Source organism: Balaenoptera ricei, chromosome 9, assembly GCF_028023285.1.
Source record: "Balaenoptera ricei isolate mBalRic1 chromosome 9, mBalRic1.hap2, whole genome shotgun sequence".
NCBI classification, from domain to species: Eukaryota; Metazoa; Chordata; class Mammalia; order Artiodactyla; family Balaenopteridae; genus Balaenoptera; species Balaenoptera ricei.
Window position 1 is genome coordinate 98,220,243 of NC_082647.1, and position 20,917 is coordinate 98,241,159.

Below are 20,917 nucleotides of genomic sequence, written 5' to 3' on the forward strand. Positions count from 1 at the left end.
ACTGGTCAGAATGGCCATCATCAAAAAATCTACAAACAATAAATGGTGGAGAGGGTGTGGAGAAAAGGGAACCCTCTTGCACTGTTGGTGAGAATGTAAATTGATACAGCCACTATGGAGAACAGTATGGAGGTTCCTTAAAAAACTAAAAATTGACCTACCATACGACCCAGCAATCCCACTACTGGGCATATACCCTGAGAAAACCATAATTCAAAAAGAGTCATGTACCGCAATGTTCACTGCAGCTCTATTTACAATAGCCAGGACATGGAAGCAACCTAAGTGTCCATCGACAGATGAATGGATAAAGAAGATGTGACACATATATACAATGGAATATTACTCAGCCATAAAAAGAAACAAAATTGAGTTATATGTAGTGAGGTGGATGGACCTAGAGACTGTCATACAAAGTGAAGTAAGTCAGAAAGAGAAAAACAAATACCGTATGCTAACACATATATATGGAATCTAAAAAAAAAAAAAAGTTCTAAAGAACCTAGGGGCAGGACAGGAATAAAGATGCAGACGTAGAGAATGGACTTGAGGACACGGGGAGGGGGAAGGGTAAGCTGGGAATAAGTGAGAGAGTGGCATGGACATATATACACTACCAAGTGTAAAATAGATAGCTAGTGGGAAGCAGCCCTATAGCACAGGGAGATCAGCTTGCTGCTTTGTGTCCACCTAGGTGGGGTGGGGAGGGATAGGGAGGGTGGGAGGGAGATGCAAGAGGGAAGAGGATATGGGGATATATGTATACGTATAGCTGATTCACTTTGTTATAAAGCAACAACTTACACACCATTGTAAAGCAAATATACTCCAATAAAGATGTTAAACAAAACAAAACAAAACACTGTATGTCAAGGATAAGTAGTGAATTTCTGAAGCATAGATTCAAAGTTGGGTCAAGTGATGGGATTGTAAACTGTTTTATTTGGAGAATAAAAAATTTCTTAGGAGAATACAATTTTAAGGAGACCCTCAAAAACATGACACTAATTGACACACAAAGTACCTTGTTTACCCGGCATTTCATTTAAAGGAATGGAACCAACCTCTTGAACTACATTTTACTAAGCTTTTAGCTATAATACGCAGAAATGTGGGCAAGAAGCTTACCTGTGTCACTTGCAACAGGCCTTTCTTCTGCAGTTTTCGGATTTTCTTCAAAGCTTTGTTGCGCTTGTGAAGAATTCGAAGTGGACTAAAGCCAACCTGAAAAGCCCATTGCTGTGTTACAAGAATGCTGAATATTCTGCTACTTATATAGCATAATTCTAGTTAATAGCATAATTCTACTTATATAGCATAATTAAGTGGGATGGGTTGAGGGACTGGGGCACATAAAGCAGATATTCGAAGTAAAATTTAAAAGTGGTCCAAACATCATCATTGAGAGCATTGTATCAGACCTATGGTGTGCTCAGCCTGTATGCAGTTAACATTCAAAAACCTCTGTACCATCCAGGTTTTATCCCTAAAGTATCCATTAATGGGTCTAAATTCTATTTCAAGTTTTTGTTTTTGGTTTTGGCCCACACAACCCTTAGGGAATTTTATTTTATTTTATTTTTTCTATTTGTTGAATATGAGTGGCATCTAATTAGTATCCTGCTTCTAGATACTTTTTATCCTATTAAAATTTATATGATTATATTTTATAATATCTACTATTATATATCTTATTTTATACTTTTAGTATTAGATCTGAGGGTAACGTTCATTTTTCCCCTTTTCAAAACAAATGTGTTCTTATTGTGGTAATATTTAGCTCCAGAGTAATAAGTAAGGAGTATCAAATTATGTAATTAAAAAAAATCATTGACAAAAAAATGTAATGAGATGGAAAGATGAGTGAAAAGGATAGTATCTAAAGCCAGATAGACAGTATGATCCCATTTTTGTAAAAAAAAAAAAAAAATTGTTGGGTAGAAAGATATTTGATGCATAACAAATGAGTAAAAATCGTTAGGGTTTAAGGCAGAAGCTCTATGCAAGGTACAGGGTGGACCAGAAGCCATGTGAAAGAGTGAGTGCTGAGCTTTTGTTTCTTAACCTTAAAGTCTGCTTCTTTGTCAGCTTCTCTCCAGTCCACCAGGGACACTAGTTGTTATTTAGTGTTAAATATTCATTTATATTATATTTATTCATTTCACTTATAAGTATTCATTTGCTATCCTGAATCTCTTCAATGATGCAGTCAAATATTAAGGATTCGTGTTGTTTCTGAAGTTGATTCCCAAAGAAAATCTGTAGGAGACCATCTATTAAAAACCAGTGGCCCAAAATCTTGTGGTAAATCTTTTTACTTTATAGCAGAATTTAATAAAAAGGGTCTCTATATTGGACCTTATACAAAGAGTCTCATTTCCCAACATATTAATGGACCCCTTATAATGTAGTTCCACCTGCCCTGGGACATAGGATACAAAAACACAAACACAACCCAGCCTCAACATATGTGAAATGAATGACACTCCTGTTACAGAACAAGCATTTCTTTCCTAGATATTCAGTGGAATTAAAAAAAAATTAATAACCCCAAACCTTACAGCATCGATAAGTTTCTGCTTAAAGAAACTAATGTTTGCAAAGTAAATAGGAGATGGACATCTGAAAATCTTCACGCCGTCTGGTTCATACATCTGTAAGGCAGAGAAGTCATATTAGATGGTGCCCATTAGATTTATATTAATATCATTTAGCAAATCAAAGAAAAAAATGAATTTTCCTTACTTCAGAGTAATCTTTTCTATTCTTATAGATGTTGCTCCTTCCAACATTAGCCAGCGTGCTGCATTTGGGACTGTAGGGAAAAATCAACACCAAGTGAATCATTCATGCATATATGTTAGGCCTATGAGGCTAACGTCGATGTTTTCCCAGCATCCCAAAGCAGGCTCACTTTTCCAAATTTTAAAGGTTGGGGAATCCTCACGCCATCATGCCCTGGAGGGCAAACACCTTCTTTGACTGACCCTCCCACAGCTCCTGGAACTGTGCCTCTCCTCCCATTTACCACATCCAGTTTACAAAGCACTTCCATATGCTTTGCCATTTTGATTCTGAATATCAGTTAGTGGGTGAAATAAGGCAGATACAGTCACCTTGTTGTATAGATAAGGACATGGAGAAGTATTATGATTTGCCTATGACCACTCAGTTTGTCTCTGTGTTTGATGGGTCCCCAAGAAATGAATGAAAATATAAGTGAATAAAAAAGTGCAGGAACATTTCAATGTAAATGTGTTCCATCAGTCCAGGATCAACCTTAACTATGATAACACCTTCTGTTCTAGAACACCTTAGATCCCAACAAGCCTTATTTCTCTGTCATGCCATGTAATCCAACATAGGCTGAGTGACCACACGGTGGTGACATTACATGGCAGAGATTTAAGAATCCAAAGATGTTTGGACTGGAATTCTGTTTGGAATTCTGTTAAAAATCAAGAATTCTAAGTAGCTTTTGTGGCATTTTGGGATGAGAGGGGCCTTTGAGAAGTTCTCTAATCCAGCTCCTTGATTTTCAGGTGGGAGTCCAATCTAACAACCCATCCAGAGGAACAACAACACTCCCCCAGACATGGAGAATCTCAGAATCGTCTCAGAAACACTTGCCCATGTTTAACAAGTCTGAGACAAAGACAGTAAACCTGCTCAGAATAGAATTACCACCAGTTTACAGCTGGGCAAACAGACTCAGAGATTTATGACTTCTTTGAATTGGTGTCAAAGCAGGGAGCAGACCAGAAACTGGCGGGATCTGGCTGATGCTCTAAGGCTGGGCCATTCTTGCACCTTCAGGCCTTGGGGTGAGGCAGAACAGATTGGCCCATCTTCTCTTCTTTTTTTTTTTTTTTTTTTTTTGGCTACACCGCACAGCATGTGGGATCTTAGTCCCCACCAGGGATAAACCCTCGCCCGCTGCAGTGGAAACGTGGAGTCTTAACCACTGGACCACCAGGGAAATCCCAGACTTAGCCAATCTTGATAGATTTGCATACCTATCAGCTAAACTGCTTTTCCCTTAACAAGTGACAGGTTCTTTTCTCCTCCGACCTGGGCAGGTCAAAGCCTGCAAGGATGCAGACCACAATGAGCACTTACAACTGGGTCCTGAAGACGATAGTCAGGAGCTGAAACGCCACACTAGCAGCCAGGCCTAAACCGAGGCCCAGGACAACGGCAAAGATGAAGGTCATGACCCAAATTAGCTGTCGAAAGAAGGCAACACATACGCTACAGTTTACTCTCATTTAAGTACGGTGTCCTAGGTCCAGAGCTATAAGAAAGCATGAACTTCTAGGGCCCAAAGCAGAAGTTGGGAGTGCACAGCAGAAGGGACCTGCCTTGAGGTCATTTCTGCTGGCTCAGGTTCTGAGCTGTAGGAACACGAGCAAATCTTTTCAAAAATCCCAAGAGAGTGTATCCATTTCTAATCCCATCCCTGAGCCAGTTAAGGAAATGATCGAATCTGTCACAGCGAAAATTCCAGAACCAGCTGCTCTTTGTCAAAATCAGCAAATTAATTGGTAGAGCCTGGACTAATCTCTTACTTTTGGCCTGCTGATTTAAGTAAAGGCTACTGTCTCTACCAGACTCCTAGCATGCCAAAAAAGTGTTAAAACCCCTAACACTGATCTATCAGCAGTGAAACTAAACCAAGTGTGGTTTATTACTTTATGCTTGTTAAGTACCATAGGCTATGTTAACAAGCCTTTTTACACCACAGACTTTGACCCTGATATAATTAGGGACATGGGCTTCTCATAGCAAGGCATGTTGAGAGCGAGGGGAGCCTTTATAGAATGTTTCCAAAAGGAATGTTCAGAATTTTTCTTCACAGATTCTCTGGAAACTAACATATGATGTAATGAAGAACAGAAGCAATGCATACCCTACGATTCAGAGAGTTTCTGTGGTGTTAGAGGTGACTGCAAGAATTTTTAGAACAGATCTAAGAAGTTCTCTCCTTGTGTTTCATGGACCATTTCCTGCTTGTAAGTAGCTCATCCTTTTACATTAAAATCCCAGAGAATAATCATTAGAGTATGTAGTTTCAAGATAGCAAATAAAACAAACTCAGGTTATTTGAACAGATAGATAGAAACAAAATTTCACTTTGTTTACAATATAAATATGCATTTTACATCAGCATTAAAACGTCATTCTGATTCCTCTCTTTCAAATACCATCGCCTCTACTTACACAGTCATACTTATCCTTTCGCCACAATCTTCGTATTTCTGTGAACTGCATCAGCATTCCTTTCAAGTTTCCAAGCGCTAAAGCTGCCAGGACAGACTGTGAAAAACATAAAGAGCAGATGTACTTTGAGATAATCCAATAACCATATAGAAGCAAAGGTGAAGGTTGTAAATAAGTGAGTCCTTTCAATGGCCTCAAGGCCTATCAAAGGATACACCCTTTTCTGGTGTGCAATGCCATGCACGATACACCAGCCCCGGGACTGTGAGCTGTCCCCAGCCATGATTTTGTCCCCACCACAGTGACAGGGACATGCCATAGATGATCTGATAGCATTTACTCGCCTGTACCTTGGGTCAGAGAAAGGCAGATCTGAAGACCTATGACCAAAAGAAATTCTTCCCAAGCAGAGGTGGTCTAGTGTATGTCTATTTACTGTAGGTAGGGAGAGGGGGTTGCTCTTTGTTTCAAAAAAAAACTTGGGGAGACTTCCCTGGTGGTCAGGTGGTTAAGACTTTGCCTTCCAATGCAGGGGGTGCGGGTTCCATCCCTGGTTGGGGAGATAAGATCATGCCTCACGGCCAAAAATCCGAAACGTAAAACATAAGCAATATTGTAACGAATTCAATAAAGACTTTAAAAATGGTTCACATCAAAAAAATCTTTAAAAAAAAAAAAAAAGAAACTTGGGGAGCTTGGGGTCTTGGAATCAGAATTCAAACCTTGGATGATGATCAGTAATCATGTCATTTAGTAAGAGGAATCCGAAGATCACAGAGAGGTTCGCAAAGATTTGAGGCCGACTCTCTGGGACAGTGTGAACCTTATCTGTCTTGTTCCCTGCTAGATCCCCAGAACCTACTGTGGTAAATGCACGTGGGAGGGGCTTCATAATTATTCAGTGAATGAGTGGGTGAACTAATGAGTGGAAGAGGCAGTAACACGGCCTCCTTTAAGAGGCCTGATGGTGATACCGCTGAACGGTAGAGTCAAAAGAAGGGTCTGGGTGGTCAGCTAAGCTCAAGTTTTTGTTTCGTGGCATGCCAAAATGAGATAATTTGTCTTGCAGGAATTATGATAATTAAGGTGAAAAATGCTGAATGGCACGCTCTCTTCCTTATTTGGGTTTTAACACAATGGTAGGAACAGGCCCCCAACCCCTGCCCCCAATTCAGCTGCTCGATTCTGAATGGACTATGGAATTTGTATACTGACTACTTTCACACCATAAAAGAAATGTACAAAGAAAAACCAAACACAGTTTGTGCTTTCCTATCTCAAATATAGTTTAAATGATCTAGACATTTTTTATTTTCACAAGTTATGTTTATAATTTAATGCCTGACTAGCTCATTTACTCACTGTGAGAATAGAGGTTGTTGTTTAGAAGACTAAATATTGTCTTAAGTGACTTTAAAAAGGAAATTACACACAAATGCACACCAGTTAAAAAATGGGGGAAACTGGATAAAGTCTGTAATCCGGTTAACAGTACTGTACTGATGTGAATGTATTGGTTTTGATATTGTAGTGTAGCTATGCAGATGCCCTGCCCCCCCACCATGGTAGCTGTGTGAAAGGTTCACAGTACTCTGTGCAATAAGCCTGCTGCTTTGGGGGACTTTACTATAAAACATGTCAAGTACCACCTGCAGAAGAGACATATTTTTTCTTTTCATTAGGCATTATTTACCACCTGGTCAGTATTCCATGGAAAAACAACTTGAAAATGGGTAAACAATATATATATGTATAACCGAATCACTTTGCTGTACACTTGAAACTAATACAACGTTATAAGTTAACTATACTTCAATTTAAATTTTTTTAAAAATTAAAAAAACATTGAAACAATTTACAGTGAAATACATACACAATAGAGCCCTTTAAAGAAAAATAAAGATTACAGAGCCCTGAGAAGCCATAGACAGGAAAAGGGGAATCATTTTACCAGGAACCAGGTATCCATACTGTAATTGATATAAAGGATTAATTGTAAACAAAATGCTTAGAACTCTGCTGATGCTTAGTAAGCGCTCAAGGAATGTTCATTCTTAGCTATCATGAAGGGTTATTTGTCCTTATGTGATAAAAAGAAGCAGACCAGTTATTCAGATGAAACAAAAACATTACAGACACAATGGTCTAAGAAGGAATTGTCACATGGTTCCTTTACAAAGTAGGGCCTTTGATTATCATCCTGGACAGTGTCGTTGGTGTGGTTTATTCACGAAAGAGATAGGATTTTAAATGGCAATTGTTTTTTTAGTTTCTCCCGATTGAAGTGGGTGAGGTAGAGCCCAGGGATACACATGGGAGGAAGCACACAGGGCAGAATTCTCTATGTTGGGGAGCTGTGTGTGCATTTATTTTTATTGAGATATACATTCTTATACACATTATTTCTTTGGTGGTGACTTTTTGACCCATTTTATGCCATTCCTCTGGAAATCAGTAGGTTAGCATAGGAAGAACGCATAATTTTAGCAAAGAGTACTGTGCTCTGCTTGGCCACATTCGGGATAACTGCACTGGGACTCCAGAAACCTGGGACAAAACTCATGTTCCAGCTACCAACCAACAAGGAAAAAGGCCTAGATAACAACCAACAGACTTTGGTGGGCTGTGTCCTATCTCTATGTCCTTTGTAGTCAGAGGTATAATAGAATGTTTGTAGAATAAGAATAACAACAACAATAATAATCTTTACAATAAAGGCTAGCATTGGGACTTCCCTGGCAGCGCAGTGGATAGGAATCCGCCTGCCAATGAGGGGAACACGGGTACAATCGCTGGTCCGGGAAGATCCCACATGCTGCGGAGCAACTAGGCCTGTGCGCCACAACTACAGAGGCTGTGCTCTAGAGCCTGCGAGCCACAACTAAATGAGCCCGTATGCTGCAACTACTGAAGCCCACGTGCCTAGATCCTGTGCTCCACAACAAGAGGAGCCACCACAAGAAGAAGCCCATGCAAGGAGAAGCCCACACACCACAACGAAGAATAGCCCCTGCTCACCACAACTAGAGAAAGCCCCTGCACAGCAACGAAGACCCAAAGCAGACAAAAATAAATAAAATTAACCAAAAAAAGGCTATCATTTATTAAGTGTTTATCATGTGCCACACCCTGGGCTAAATATTTCACGTGCATTATTTCATTCAATTTTTGCAACAACTCTGTGAGGTGGGGACTGTTTCCCTCCCTATTTTACAAATGGGCAACTTGAGGTTCAGAGAGGTTAAGTAATCTGCCCAAAACACACAGATAATAAGCGGCCGAGCCGCTTAGAAGTACATCTACAGGATTAGAGCCAGTGCCCCCTGTACTGCCTCAAAGTCAAATTAACACCACAAAGAACAAGGTATTGACCATCATCTGGTTTCCTACAGATCCTGTATTTTCTAGGGCCCGCTGTTATTTTTGTAACCTGGATGCTGCCACGGTGGACAAAGCATTAAAGTACACCCTCAAAAATTACAGTTCAGGAGAGATGGACAGAGGAGCATGAGGTGAAGGTACAAGGTCAAAGTCTAGCTGTTTGCTCCCATCCAGCAATCTGACAGCTTTGGTCTTGGAGTCAAACCAAACTCTGGGAGCTGCAGGGCGTATTCCTAAGAGCAGGTTGTGTGGCTGATAGCACCATTCTCTGAATTCAGTAGAGGCCCTGATGACCTCAACCTTTAAGAAAATCTTCACTTTAGTCAATCCATATCGAAGCTGCAGTGCTAGGATGCCTTCCTATGTAAACATTAATTATATCTGGGGCTACAAACATAGCGGTTGAAGAGGAGAGTTGATAAGGTAGAGTATGAGTTGCAAGGGTAGAGTTGTTGGATATTTGCATTCCTAACATTCATAAGATAGTGCCAGGAGAAAAAGAAATAGTTTTGGCCCACAGAGTATTGGCTAAGAAGAGTACCTGAGAGTTTGCAGATACTCATTTTCCCTAGTTTAGTTTGTGCTTCCTCAGTTTAAGAACCAGGGTCCTTGATTCATCACCCAAAGGAGAGAGATGGCAGTCCGAGAGAGGAGTGCTACCTTTTGCAGAGGCTCCAGAAGAAATCCAATGGCTAGGATGACAATCAGCACGATGACAGCAGAGAGAAGGCCAGCGATCTGTGAAGATGAGAGCATTCTCATCACAGACTCAACTTCCCCCCGGGCTCCGCATCCCCAGTGACTCATGCAAGGATGACCCTCACAGCAAACATCCTCCAATACCTGGGTTTTGCCTCCTGTACTCTCCTGGACCCCTGATCTGGAGAGGGCTGTACTTGCTGCAAATCCTCTGAACGATCCACCGAATATGTTACCCACTCCCAAGGCGATTAACTCCTGATGGGAGAACAAGGAAGAATCTTCTTTAGACGCGGCACCATTGATATTATGCATGCAGAATAGTATATAAAGTTGCCTAATTAGACCCGGCGTCGGTTTATATTTACCTGATTGCCATCAATGGGATAATCGTATTTGAGGGAATAGACGCTGGCCACAGAGAAGGCCACTGCAAAGCCAACAATGGCAATGCCAAAGCAGTCTCCGATGGTATCTTGGAAAGTCTGCACATTAGGTGTGATAGGGGCCTGAAACCTGAAATTGAAATTAAGCAAGTCAGAATGTCACCAACCTGCTTATAAACCTTCAACGGTATTCATTTGTTCTCAGGAAAAGTCCAAATTCCTTAGCGAGGTCCCAATTACCCCTCCTCCACATCTTGATTAATTACTACCATTTTCCCAGAATTTATACTCCAGCTATACCAAGCTTTCTTTGTTTCTCATCACCCATCATCTCTCACCTTGAAAGCTTCTAATTTGCTGTTGCCTCTCCCTGAACCATTCCCCTCGTCCCTATCCTTCCCTCCAGAAAGTCTCTTCTCACCCCCAAGGTCAGAGTTAGGCAAGATTCTCTATGCTTCCCCAGTTCTTGATGCCTCCTGTTTCCATCCCTGCCCCTCTCTCCCCCAACTCTCCATCCAGACCCAGAGCAGGGGCTGTAACTGGTTCATTATTCTATGACCAGGACCAACAATGGTCCTTCACAGCATATATCAGGTGGTCAGTAATTGTTGGGCAAGTCAACGAATGAATGAATGCAATCTAGGCTGAGTTGTGCCTTTGGAGTATGACTAGCAAGAATTTAGCACCACTGAAAACCTTGGAATCTGTTACCTTACTGTTGAAAAGCAATGCTGCCTGTATTTGATATGAGTGTAAATCTAGTCCAGTGATAGTGATAAATCTGATATGATTTTGCTAGCATAGCCACACTATAGTGTACACTTAGATCAATATAAGCTTTGTGCAAAATGTCTCAGATCCCACTTGTATTGTTACATTGGGTTGCAAAGTATCACCCATTATGCCTCCAATAGCTATCCATGGATGAAGGCTCTTTGAGCAAACACAATTCTGAGAGAAGGAAAGCAAGAAATTCTTCCCTTCATTGATAATGATAACCTTTCATGGAAAACCCTTAGCAAACAGATGGGCATTAGACCCTGCCCCGCACTCCACAGAACTTCTAGAGCCAACTGTGGCCCTGATGGAGGGCGGGTTTCCATTTAAAGTGAGATAGTGTCAGGGAAACATTCAAGTCACAGGATACTCCTGTGCCTGTGCCTCATGAACTTAGAGCAGTTAAATAATATTTACTAATTGTATTATAGAGTCCAAATATCCCAAACTCAACATCAATTTATTAAAATGCTCAGCTCCTATAAACATCTGTTTCTGACCTAAAACTTATTGGAGGTAAGTTAATTGGGTCCATTCAACTCTTTTTAAATTGCTATTCATGTTTTGTGAATGTTAATAAATTTTTAGCTCTAATTTTGAAGAAGTACTATTATTTCATATTCTGCAGCTTTCATAAATCAGAAAGTTAGCTTGGAACATTATATATAATCTAAAACCAGTGGTACAATTATAATTTGCATTTTATACCAAAATAACCAGAAGCCTGCTATTATTCTTTTGTTCTAGCCACTAATCACCATAGGCAGAGTGGTGTGATGGAGATTTACAGTCTGAAAACTTGATTCATTTCCTGGCTCTGCTACTTACCCTGGTTCCTCGTTTGTAAAGTGATGATAATAACACTTGTTCTCTTTTCTTCATAATTTTTGTGGGAGGGTCAAATAAAATAATTAATGTGACTACTGTTGACACACTGTGAAGTACAAAGTACCTGTAAGCTACTATTACAGGGTCCCTCTGGAATCTGAATATATCTTTTGTGTTTCCTTTACTATTTCAATGATCTCTTTCCTTCAGCCAAGTTATTTGCATTCAGTGTATGTGGCTTCACAAAGTCACTTCAAGGTGTCATATTCATTAATAACAGATTGGCAATAATTAGCAATCGTTACCTTCCAGTTATCTTCTATTTGCAATCATCAGAAATTTAAAATGCTCACTCGATTATCACTCAGAAAAAATGGGCCTGTAAAAAGCATGTAGGGGCTTCCCTGGTGGCACAGTGGTTAAGAATCTGCCTACCAGTGCAGGGGACACGGGTTCACGCCCTGGTCCGGGAAGATCCCACACGCCGCGGAGCAGCTAAGCCCGTGCGCCACAACTCCTGAAGCCCACGCTCTAGAGCCCACGAGCCACAACTACTGAGCCTGCGTGCCTAGAGCCCGTGCTCCGCAACAAGAGAAGCCACTGCAATGAGAAGCCCGCGTACCGCAGAGTAGCACCCGTTCGCCGCAACTAGAGAAAGCCCAGGCGCAGCAACAAAGACCCAACACAGCCAAAAATAAAATTAATTAATTAATTAATTTAAAAAAAAAGCGTGTAAAGTGCCTAGTACCTAATTTAGGTGCTAAATTAGGAACAGCAGTAATGCAGTTTGAACACTTACAGTAGGCCAGGCACTTCAGGACATCACACATATTAACTCACTTAATCCTTACAAGAACCCTATGTAATAACCTATGCTATTTTTAGCCCCATTTTTACAGCCAAAGACATTAAGGCACAGAGTTTATTTGCCCAAGATCAGGAAGTGAGTCTGAAGTAAATCCTAGGCACTCTGCCTCTAGAAAGCATGAGTTTGCTTACTGGGCTACACTGCCTCTCTGTAGAGTGTAATGACCTATAAATGTGAGTTACCCCTTTCCCCACCCACACACACTATGGAGGGAGGTCCACTGACATTTAAAATATATTTACTAAGTAATGTCTCTAAGATTGTAACTCAGTGTTCTTACCTTTTATTTCAAAACCTTTCTGGCAAGATCCTCTTTAATTTTGTATCTACTTATCTATCTAGTTTGTGTCTCCCAAGATGTTTAAATAAAGCATAATCACTTGAAAGTTGCAGAGTGGAGAGAAACCCTAGAAATAGTCTTTCAGCTTCAGCCTAATTTCTACCATTTAAATTAAAAGTGATATTTGTGATCCAAATATTACAAGTGTAACAATTTTATCTGATGATAAAAATATTTTTTGTTTAAAAATATATATTTGCTTTTTTAAAAAATTATTTATTTATTTATTTATTTATTTTTATGGCTGTGTTGCGTCTTTGTTTCTGTGCGAGGGCTTTCTCTAGCTGTGGCAAGCGGGGGCCACTCTTCATCGCAGTGCGCGGGCCTCTCACTATTGCAGCCTCTCTTGTTGCGGAGCACAGGCTCCAGACACGCAGGCTCAGTAGTTGTGGCTCACGGGCCTAGCTGCTCTGCGGCATGTGGGATCCTCCCAGACCAGGGCTCGAACCCACGTCCCCTGCATTAGCAGGCAGACTCTCAACCACTGCGCCACCAGGGAAGCCCTATGTATTTGCTTTTAATAGAATTTAGTTAGTTTTAAGTCAACAATGCAATGCATATAAATGCTTATTCCTGGAATAATTCTCAAATACTCCTAAGCATGGGGAGGGAGGGAGGGTTTTTTTTTTTTTTTTTACAGGAATACCACCTTTCCTTGGTAAGCAAGTTGGAAGAAATTGATGCTATGGCAGAGGGCAGAGAGAGGAAAGAGCACAAAACTGGATCTCCCTCCTCAATCCAATAAATGCAATGGAATATGTTTTCAAATTCCTTGTACAAGCTGTGCCTCCCATCCTTCTGCAGCGCTAAGAGTTGCTCTGGGCTTGTCTTGAACTTGATCTTCAGAAAGGACAGAGTGTGCCCATCTGGATTGCTCAAGCAGCGTGTGGCAGGTATTCCTTCAGTGTCTCCTTTGAACTGTCGGAACTTGGCTCCAGTAACCTCAAACAAAACACTACATATTGTTTATAGTAATTTATGGCCAAGGAAATCTGGTTTCCCTCGGTTCCTTTTAAGGGGAGGAGCAAGGTAACTTTGCTTATTTTTCTACTTTCATTATCTCACTTTTCTTGCGTGTGAGCCCCTTCTCTTCTGGTTTGTGAGTTCTTCCACACAGAGAAACTTTCTGATGTTAAGAACTGCAGACCCTATGTCCTTTGTGACTCCCTCCTAGAAGGAGAGTAGTGAGCCCTCCTCCTGGATGCATGATGGATGCCAGATACAGGGAAGGTTCTGAGCTGGGTTCATGCATTTCAGCTTGGAGTCGTTCGTCACTACTGCTTACTCTCTAATTAGTGCTTGGAGATGCCATAATAAGAGAGACACTTACCCACTTTTCATCTCCCCAACCACGGCCACGTTAAACCTGTTTTTGAAGTCAAAGCCATAGGACACACCTGTTGCGATCACAGTCTGCAAAGTTGCAAATTAGAAAAGTTGCAAGTTAGAAATGGGAGATGTAACTAAGAATCTTACTTTGAAAAAAAAATACCATTGCCAAAAGCCACCCCTTGACTTACTAGATAAGAATCTCAAGCTCAGGTTTGGCTACTTTTTAAAAAGTCCCGAGGCAATTCTAATGCACCACCAAAGCTGAGAACCACAGCTCCATTCCAATGGGTCCCTCACTAGGATTCTCAGAGGTCTGCTCTCTGCCCCATCCTTGTCTTACGTGGAAAGAATAAACCCCAAATCATCAAAGCAAGTTATTAAATTCTGAATAAAGAGAAAACCATACTAAATATGATACCCAGAAACTGCAGAGAGGTCGCCGGTCCCACTAAAACCTCCTGATCTACAGACGGTGAAGGGCTTTAGACATAAAAACACAAGACTAACGAATTATGAAAGAAACTCTTGAGACGATCAGTTACCATGATGAGTTCAATTGGAATGGGCACTGGAAGTTTGGCTTTGTAGCGCTGATTTATTTCTTTAACCACAAATACCACCAACAGGATAATCAAGGATGTCACAAGGTCTGCAATATTAGTCTTCTCTATTTGTGAGAATATGGAAATTAGTACCTAAAGTATAAAAGTAAAAAACAGCCAAGTGCTACATTAATGTGTAATTTGGATATAACACTTAATTAATTCCAAATAGATAAAAATAAACATAGACGTGAAACGACTGACAGATTGATAGCAATTCCCTGTTCCGCTCATGTTAGCCATGAGTAATTGTAGAGACTAGCATGGAGATGTGAGAAGGGTAAGTCAGCACAGCATTGTCACCACACTGGTTTAGGGATGCTCTTCGTCTAGTGTTGAATTTTCTTGGATGTTTTTCACATTTTTATAACTCGTCTCTTCTGCTCTTTGGTCTCGTTGCCATCTTTTTTACATCACAATCAGCACTACTGCTCTGTCCAGGGAATTACCTTTGACCTCTGGTAGTTTTTCTTAGCATGTATCCCCTTAATTCCTGGCTTTTTTTTTTTTTTTTTAATGTTCAGACCCCTCATATTTCTTCGTTGACTCTCTCTGTCACTTTTGGAAACTAGTTTCCTGGCTAGCCGTGCAATTCTCGAAGCCAGTTGGGTGCCATATCTGTGGGATCCAGACAGCTCAAGCAGGTCCAAACTGGATCCCAAATGGTTCCCAAAAGGCTCCACTTCTGGAATAGCTCTGGATGGGAGTGAGAGAGCGCTGGTTCCAATTTGGAGGGAGTTTGTCTCTGATTCCCAAAGACTGTCTTGACAGAAGCACTAACAAACCCAAAGTCAGTTAAAAGGAAGGAAATAACAAAGATCAGAGTGGAAAGAAATGAAACACAGACTAAAAAGACAGTAGAAAAGATCGATGGAACTAAAAGCTGGATTTTTGAAAAGATAAAAGAGACAAACCTGTAGCTAGCCTCAGAAAGAAAAAAAGAATGAGGACAAAAATACAGAAATTCAGAGGCACTAAGAACACTCTCCGTTCTACAGAACATCCTTTGGAGGAGAGAAGAAAGAACCGCTGTTCTATTTACATATTGGCCAATTTCCTTTTGTTTTATAAACAGGGATGCATAAGAGTCAGAAGAACTTCAATTCTAAGAGAACAAGACCTGCTTTTTAGAAATAGGGAAGCACTTCCACTCAATCAGCACATTTCTTTCAAAATAAGATTTTGAGAAAGATTTTAAAACTTGGGACAAACTTTTAATAATGGGCATCGATGTTTTTTCTTTTTAAAAATACTGAAGGTTCAAATCTAAGAGAAGTGGTAGTTAATTTCTGTTATTCACATCAGCTGATGTGGTATATGGTAGCTGTGGTAGATTTTCAGTGTTGTTCTCCTTGCCACCTTTTCTTAATGTGAATACATTTCACAGCCCATTGATTTCTTGGAAGTTATAGGTAAGTCCTGAAGCAAAGGCACGAAAGGAAAGTTCTCCTGGAAACATGATAGTGAATTTCGTGTATTTCCATATTTTTTAAGCATAAGGAATACTTACTTTGAAAATTGAAAAGGGATCAGTGTGTGCTGGGACTGTCAGCTGAAGAATAAATTTGAGCTGGGAAACCAAAACGTGGACAGCGGCAGCTGTGGTGAAGCCACTGATTAAGGATTCGGACAGATAAATCACCACGAAGCCCAGCTGCAGAACCCCCATGAGCAACTGCAAAGAGAGAGCCAGAGCCTTTGTTAGTGTAGATTCAGAGAACACCTCGGCAGACTGAAGGATCAGCTACTGTAATGATTCAACATGTGGAGGTTCAGCCTCCACTCCTGTGTCTTGAAGAAGCAAGTGTTGTTGCCTCCTGGAAAACCTCCCATGCAAGGTACCACCCTCTGCTTCCCTCCCCCATCCCAACACCACCCCCCCCCACCCCAAGGTGGAATGTTACATGGTGTTTACATATCACATCAGTCCAGTATACCCCCAAGAACTAACAGGTTTCTTCTCTTCCCTCTTTTGAAGGCGTGGTATCTTTAGGAGACTCACCCATAAACCTTTCATAGCAGAATCTTATCTAGCATCAGCCCTCATAAATTTTCCCAGGGAATTTTCAGTTACCCTTTACAACTGCTGTCGCATGCATGGGCGAGCATCCATTCAGGTTCCCTCAAACAAGTTGCTTGACTTTTGTTAGGAAATACGTAACTGCTCATGACATCAAAAGTGCTTGATTTTAAATGAGGGCAAAAGTGGTTCATTCCCCCAAAGCATCAGGATTTTGCAAGAAAGTAAATGGATAGATGCTTGGCCTACCTCTCCACTCCTGTCCCCGGAATGCAAACTGAGCTGTGAGTTTGCAAAGGCACTAGGATCAGAGATGCACTCGGACCCCATTGTTGAATTGACCCCATTGTTGGTCAAGAAGACCCACCACTTATGTCTTGGTTTGAATTGACTCTTTTTTTTTCTTTAAGGAATGGTCTTAACTACTAATATCATTAGCCGTAAACTTAGGCAACGTCTTGAGGAGTCTGACATTTTCACTATCTAACATCTTGAGGATAGGGGCATTTTCATAATCCAGGCATGGTGACAGGGGTGTGGCTTGGGAGTGAGGCTTTAAACCCCTCCATAATCCTTTTCAGCTTTCTCCAAATCTTTGACACGGACAATTCAAAGCGCTAAGCACCCATCCCTTCCAAATAGACTATAGTCAATGAGGAATTAGAAAGAAAAAAGTTCCCAAGCTTCCAGTTTCTCTACTGCATAGAGTTCTGTTTAGTGAGTATATAAATTCCCAGGTATATTATTGAATTCAGCATTTCACTTGTCACCACATGTGCCTCCCCACTCTCGTTTTTCCTTCTCTCTAGACCCACGTTCAATCATCTTTGCAAAGTAGATCTGCCCTTTCACTTCTGGTTGTGGTGAGTGACTCTTCTTAAATTATTTCCAATGGGCCACTGAAGGAGGCATGTAAACTAACGGGAAGAGTCGAGAGGGGTGGCAGGAAGGAGAAAAACCACAAAGATGTATACCAGTCAGGACACATAAATTGGGGAAGGTAGGTTCTGTGACAGAGTACTCACCTGGATGATTCCAGAAAGAATTGTGACCGTTGCAGCCACCATCACCTTATGATCATCTAGTGTTGAATCATTAGCCACTGAGCTATTAGTGACTGTCGGATCAGCTGTATCGGCTGTTGAGGTTAATCTCACAACTACTGCTCCCACCATCATACTAAGAACTGGAAATGGACCTAATAAAGAGAGGGCGAGTTGTAGTCATTATGTCTCCCTATAGCACAGTTGTCTTTCAGCCATAATGTAGCATATAAAAAGACTGCTGTCTGGAGTTCTGGTCTACTTCCCCAAGCCCCAGTCCTAATTCTTACAAGAAACTATGACTCCTCTCCTGGATTCTGCACAATTTGGAATTGATACAATGCGTGGCTAATGGCATTCACAAAGAAAAGCAATGTGAGCATTAATTAGCCCAGTAGTTCACTTACCCACTGATATGTGTCTAGAAGTGCCCAAGAAAAAGTAGATTATGACTGGGAAAAAGGCTGCATACAACCCATAGCTTGGGGGGATGTTGACCAGCAGGGCAAATGCTAAACCTGTGAATACACAAGCATCAGTGTCCTTATTTCATGCAAAGGGATCATAGAAGTTTTCATTAGGTTCTTCAAGTATTTAAGATTGTAACTTAAAAATTATTTTATTAACTCAAATGTATCAACGATGTAAATGTAAGAGCTAAAGCTATAAAACTCTCAGAAGAAAACTTAGGTGTAAACCTTTGTGACCTTGGATCAGGCATGGGTTTCTCAGACGTGACACCTATAGTATAAGCAACCAAATTTAAAACAGATAAACAGGGCCCCATCAAATTGTAAAAATGTGTGCTTCAAAGGATACTATCAAAAAAGTGAAATGACAACCTACAGAAAGGGAGAAATTATTTGCACATTGTATCTTGGATAAGGGTCTATTATCCAGAATTATATAATTAACTTTTGCAATTCAACAATAAAAAGACACATAACCTAATTTTAAAATGTGCAAAAGATTTACACAGACATTTCTCCAAAGAGGTACAAATGGTCAGTAAGGACATGAAAAGATGCTCAGCATCATTAGTCGTTGGGAGAATGCAAATCAAAACCACAAAGAGAGGCCATTTCATGCTTACTAGGATAGCTAAAATAACAAAGGCAGACAAGAACAAGGGTTCACAAGGATGTGGAGAAATTTGAACCCTCACCATTGCTAGTGGGTTATTATATGACACAGCAATTATACTCCTAGGTATATACCCAAGAGAAATGAAACATGTCCACACAAAAACTTGTGTACAAGTGTTCATAATAGTATTATTCATAAAAGCCACAGCATGGAAACAACCCAAATGTCCATCAACTCATGAATGGACAAACAAAATGTGGTATATCTATATAGTAGAATATTATTCATCCATAAAAAGGAATGAAGTACCCGTACATCATGGATGAAACTTGCAAACATTATGCTAAGTGAAAGAAACCAGACACAAAAGACGACGTATTCTGTGACTCTGCATGAAATGCTCAGAATAGGTAAATCCATTGAGACAGAAAGTTGTTGCCGAGGGATGGACGGAGTGGGGATGGGAAGTGATTGCAAGAGATTTTGGGGGATGGTTGTAGTGAAAATGTCTTGCAATTAGTTAGTGGTGATAGTTGCACAACCTCATGAATACACAAAAAGCACTGAATTGTGCACATTAAAAGGGTGAATTTTATGATACATGAATTATATCTCAAAAAAAAAAAAAGTTACCTTGCAGTACAGCCACCAGCCCTGTGCTGATTCCAGAAACAATGTCACTGAGGAGCCATTCCTTTATGCGATACGCTGGCAACCAAGATGCTATGGGGAACAAAGAGAGGGCAATTCTCTTGGCCTTTTGTGCAGAACAGCTGAAAACATTGAAAGCCACCGTTCAGTTATTAATATCCAATTTTAAGTTTAGTACCTATTGTAAATGGAAAATTGGTAAAGATAATAATACATTATCATTTCACTAACTTTCCCACTAACATTCACCTCCCTACCCATATCAACTGCCCCCAAAGGATTGACCACCACCAAAGGATTTTTTTTTTTAAGAAAAATGTTGCTTTTCTTTAGCCACAATAGAAATTATTTGTCATCCTCAGCTTGACTTTACAACACTCTGATGGAGAATTTTCCTCTGTCCTCATCTATCAGTCCTCTGATATGGAGAGATTGTGTTGAGAGCTGAGATTGGTGTTCATTTCAGAGACTACTTTTCTAGCCCTGGCAGGAAGTAGGAGGTTTGGAAACCAAAGATAAAAAGACTTTGGAGACTGTGGGCTAGAAAGAAGAGCTTGGAAGCTTAAAAATTTCAGAGAAAGTGCTTCATTTACTCCTAATGCCAGTACCTTAAAAAAATATCTTACCGGAACCACTTTTTGAGATGATCCAGAAGTGTCTTATGATGTCTGTGTTTCTTCTTATGTTCTTCCCCAAAAGCATTTGCGGAATACACTGGCCTGGCCACGACGTACTGATTCCCGATGGGTTCGATCATTCTGCTTTCTCTGACCGTTGTGGTAAGTGGAAGACCTTTGGAACTATGTGGCAAACCCTTCTTGCCTTTAGCAGGTTAAAAATGCCTGAAACCAAACAGAGCTTGCTTCTTAAATAACTCGGAGATAATGTGATGCAATTTACAGATGAGTGAGCTCTGAACTGAATGTTACCACCTTTTGAGATCAAAAGAGGCTGGATTAAGGGACCTAGATTGTGTTTTGCGACTGTGATAATCGCTTTTTACTGCAAGGAGCTGGACACAGCTCCGTTGGGTAAGTAAGCAAGGGCTTTGATTGATTTCTTTTTAAAAGATTGCCAAAAAGCAATAGAAATTGACTCAGTTTACTAACCAGTGAGTGCATTTTTGACTTGTAAAGCGAGATCTCAAGAAAGGAATTTATTAAAAAAAATTTTTTTTCAGCAATGTTTCCAAAGTTATGGCACTGGGGGTACTGGGACAGATTAGATTTAAAGTGTATTCATTGCCCCTAACTCTAGTCAAGGCTGTTCCATTTGACCCATCAGAATTTTTGTAATATATTATAAAATGTTTTTAATTTGTGAAATTCAAGGATATTGCCCATTTAAGGTATTTTCTTATTATTTCTGGGAATTAAACAGAGTTTTATCATTTGTAGTTGAGGAAACTACTCAATTTACTTAACCTTTTTGAGCTTCACTTGTGTACTTGGAATAATAATACTCATTTCAAAGGGATGGTGAAAATTAAATGAGAATGTTTTCACAGCATCTAGCATTGCTTCAAAGCATCTAGCACACTACAAGCATTCACTAAATGGTAGTTCTTATTCTAACTATTTGCATTTTCTGCACAAAGTTGTTAATTTGTTGGTTCTTATCTCAATCCTTTTTATTACAGTTAAAAGATCAGTTTTGCAAAAGTTTTTTTATGCACATTATCTAT

The 20,917-nt window shown here is 40.3% G+C and overlaps 1 protein-coding gene across 1 annotated transcript in view; it reads right to left on the reverse strand.

Moving 5' to 3' along the window:
• Positions 1-19,990, reverse strand: part of SLC26A3 (solute carrier family 26 member 3) — a 31,419-nt gene extending 11,429 nt beyond the window's left edge. The window contains exons 1-15 of the mRNA XM_059932537.1: positions 19,860-19,990; positions 19,216-19,355; positions 17,904-18,014; positions 17,479-17,651; positions 15,944-16,108; positions 14,374-14,526; positions 13,830-13,912; positions 9,669-9,816; positions 9,445-9,558; positions 9,262-9,339; positions 5,221-5,316; positions 4,120-4,226; positions 2,746-2,815; positions 2,562-2,654; positions 1,129-1,224 (exon numbers count right to left, since the gene is read on the reverse strand). Of these exons, the coding sequence (XP_059788520.1) occupies positions 1,129-1,224; positions 2,562-2,654; positions 2,746-2,815; positions 4,120-4,226; positions 5,221-5,316; positions 9,262-9,339; positions 9,445-9,558; positions 9,669-9,816; positions 13,830-13,912; positions 14,374-14,526; positions 15,944-16,108; positions 17,479-17,651; positions 17,904-18,014; positions 19,216-19,355; positions 19,860-19,990 (1,758 nt within the window). The remainder of the gene's footprint in view (positions 1-1,128; positions 1,225-2,561; positions 2,655-2,745; positions 2,816-4,119; positions 4,227-5,220; positions 5,317-9,261; positions 9,340-9,444; positions 9,559-9,668; positions 9,817-13,829; positions 13,913-14,373; positions 14,527-15,943; positions 16,109-17,478; positions 17,652-17,903; positions 18,015-19,215; positions 19,356-19,859) is intronic.
• Between the last annotated feature and the right edge of the window lie 927 nt (positions 19,991-20,917).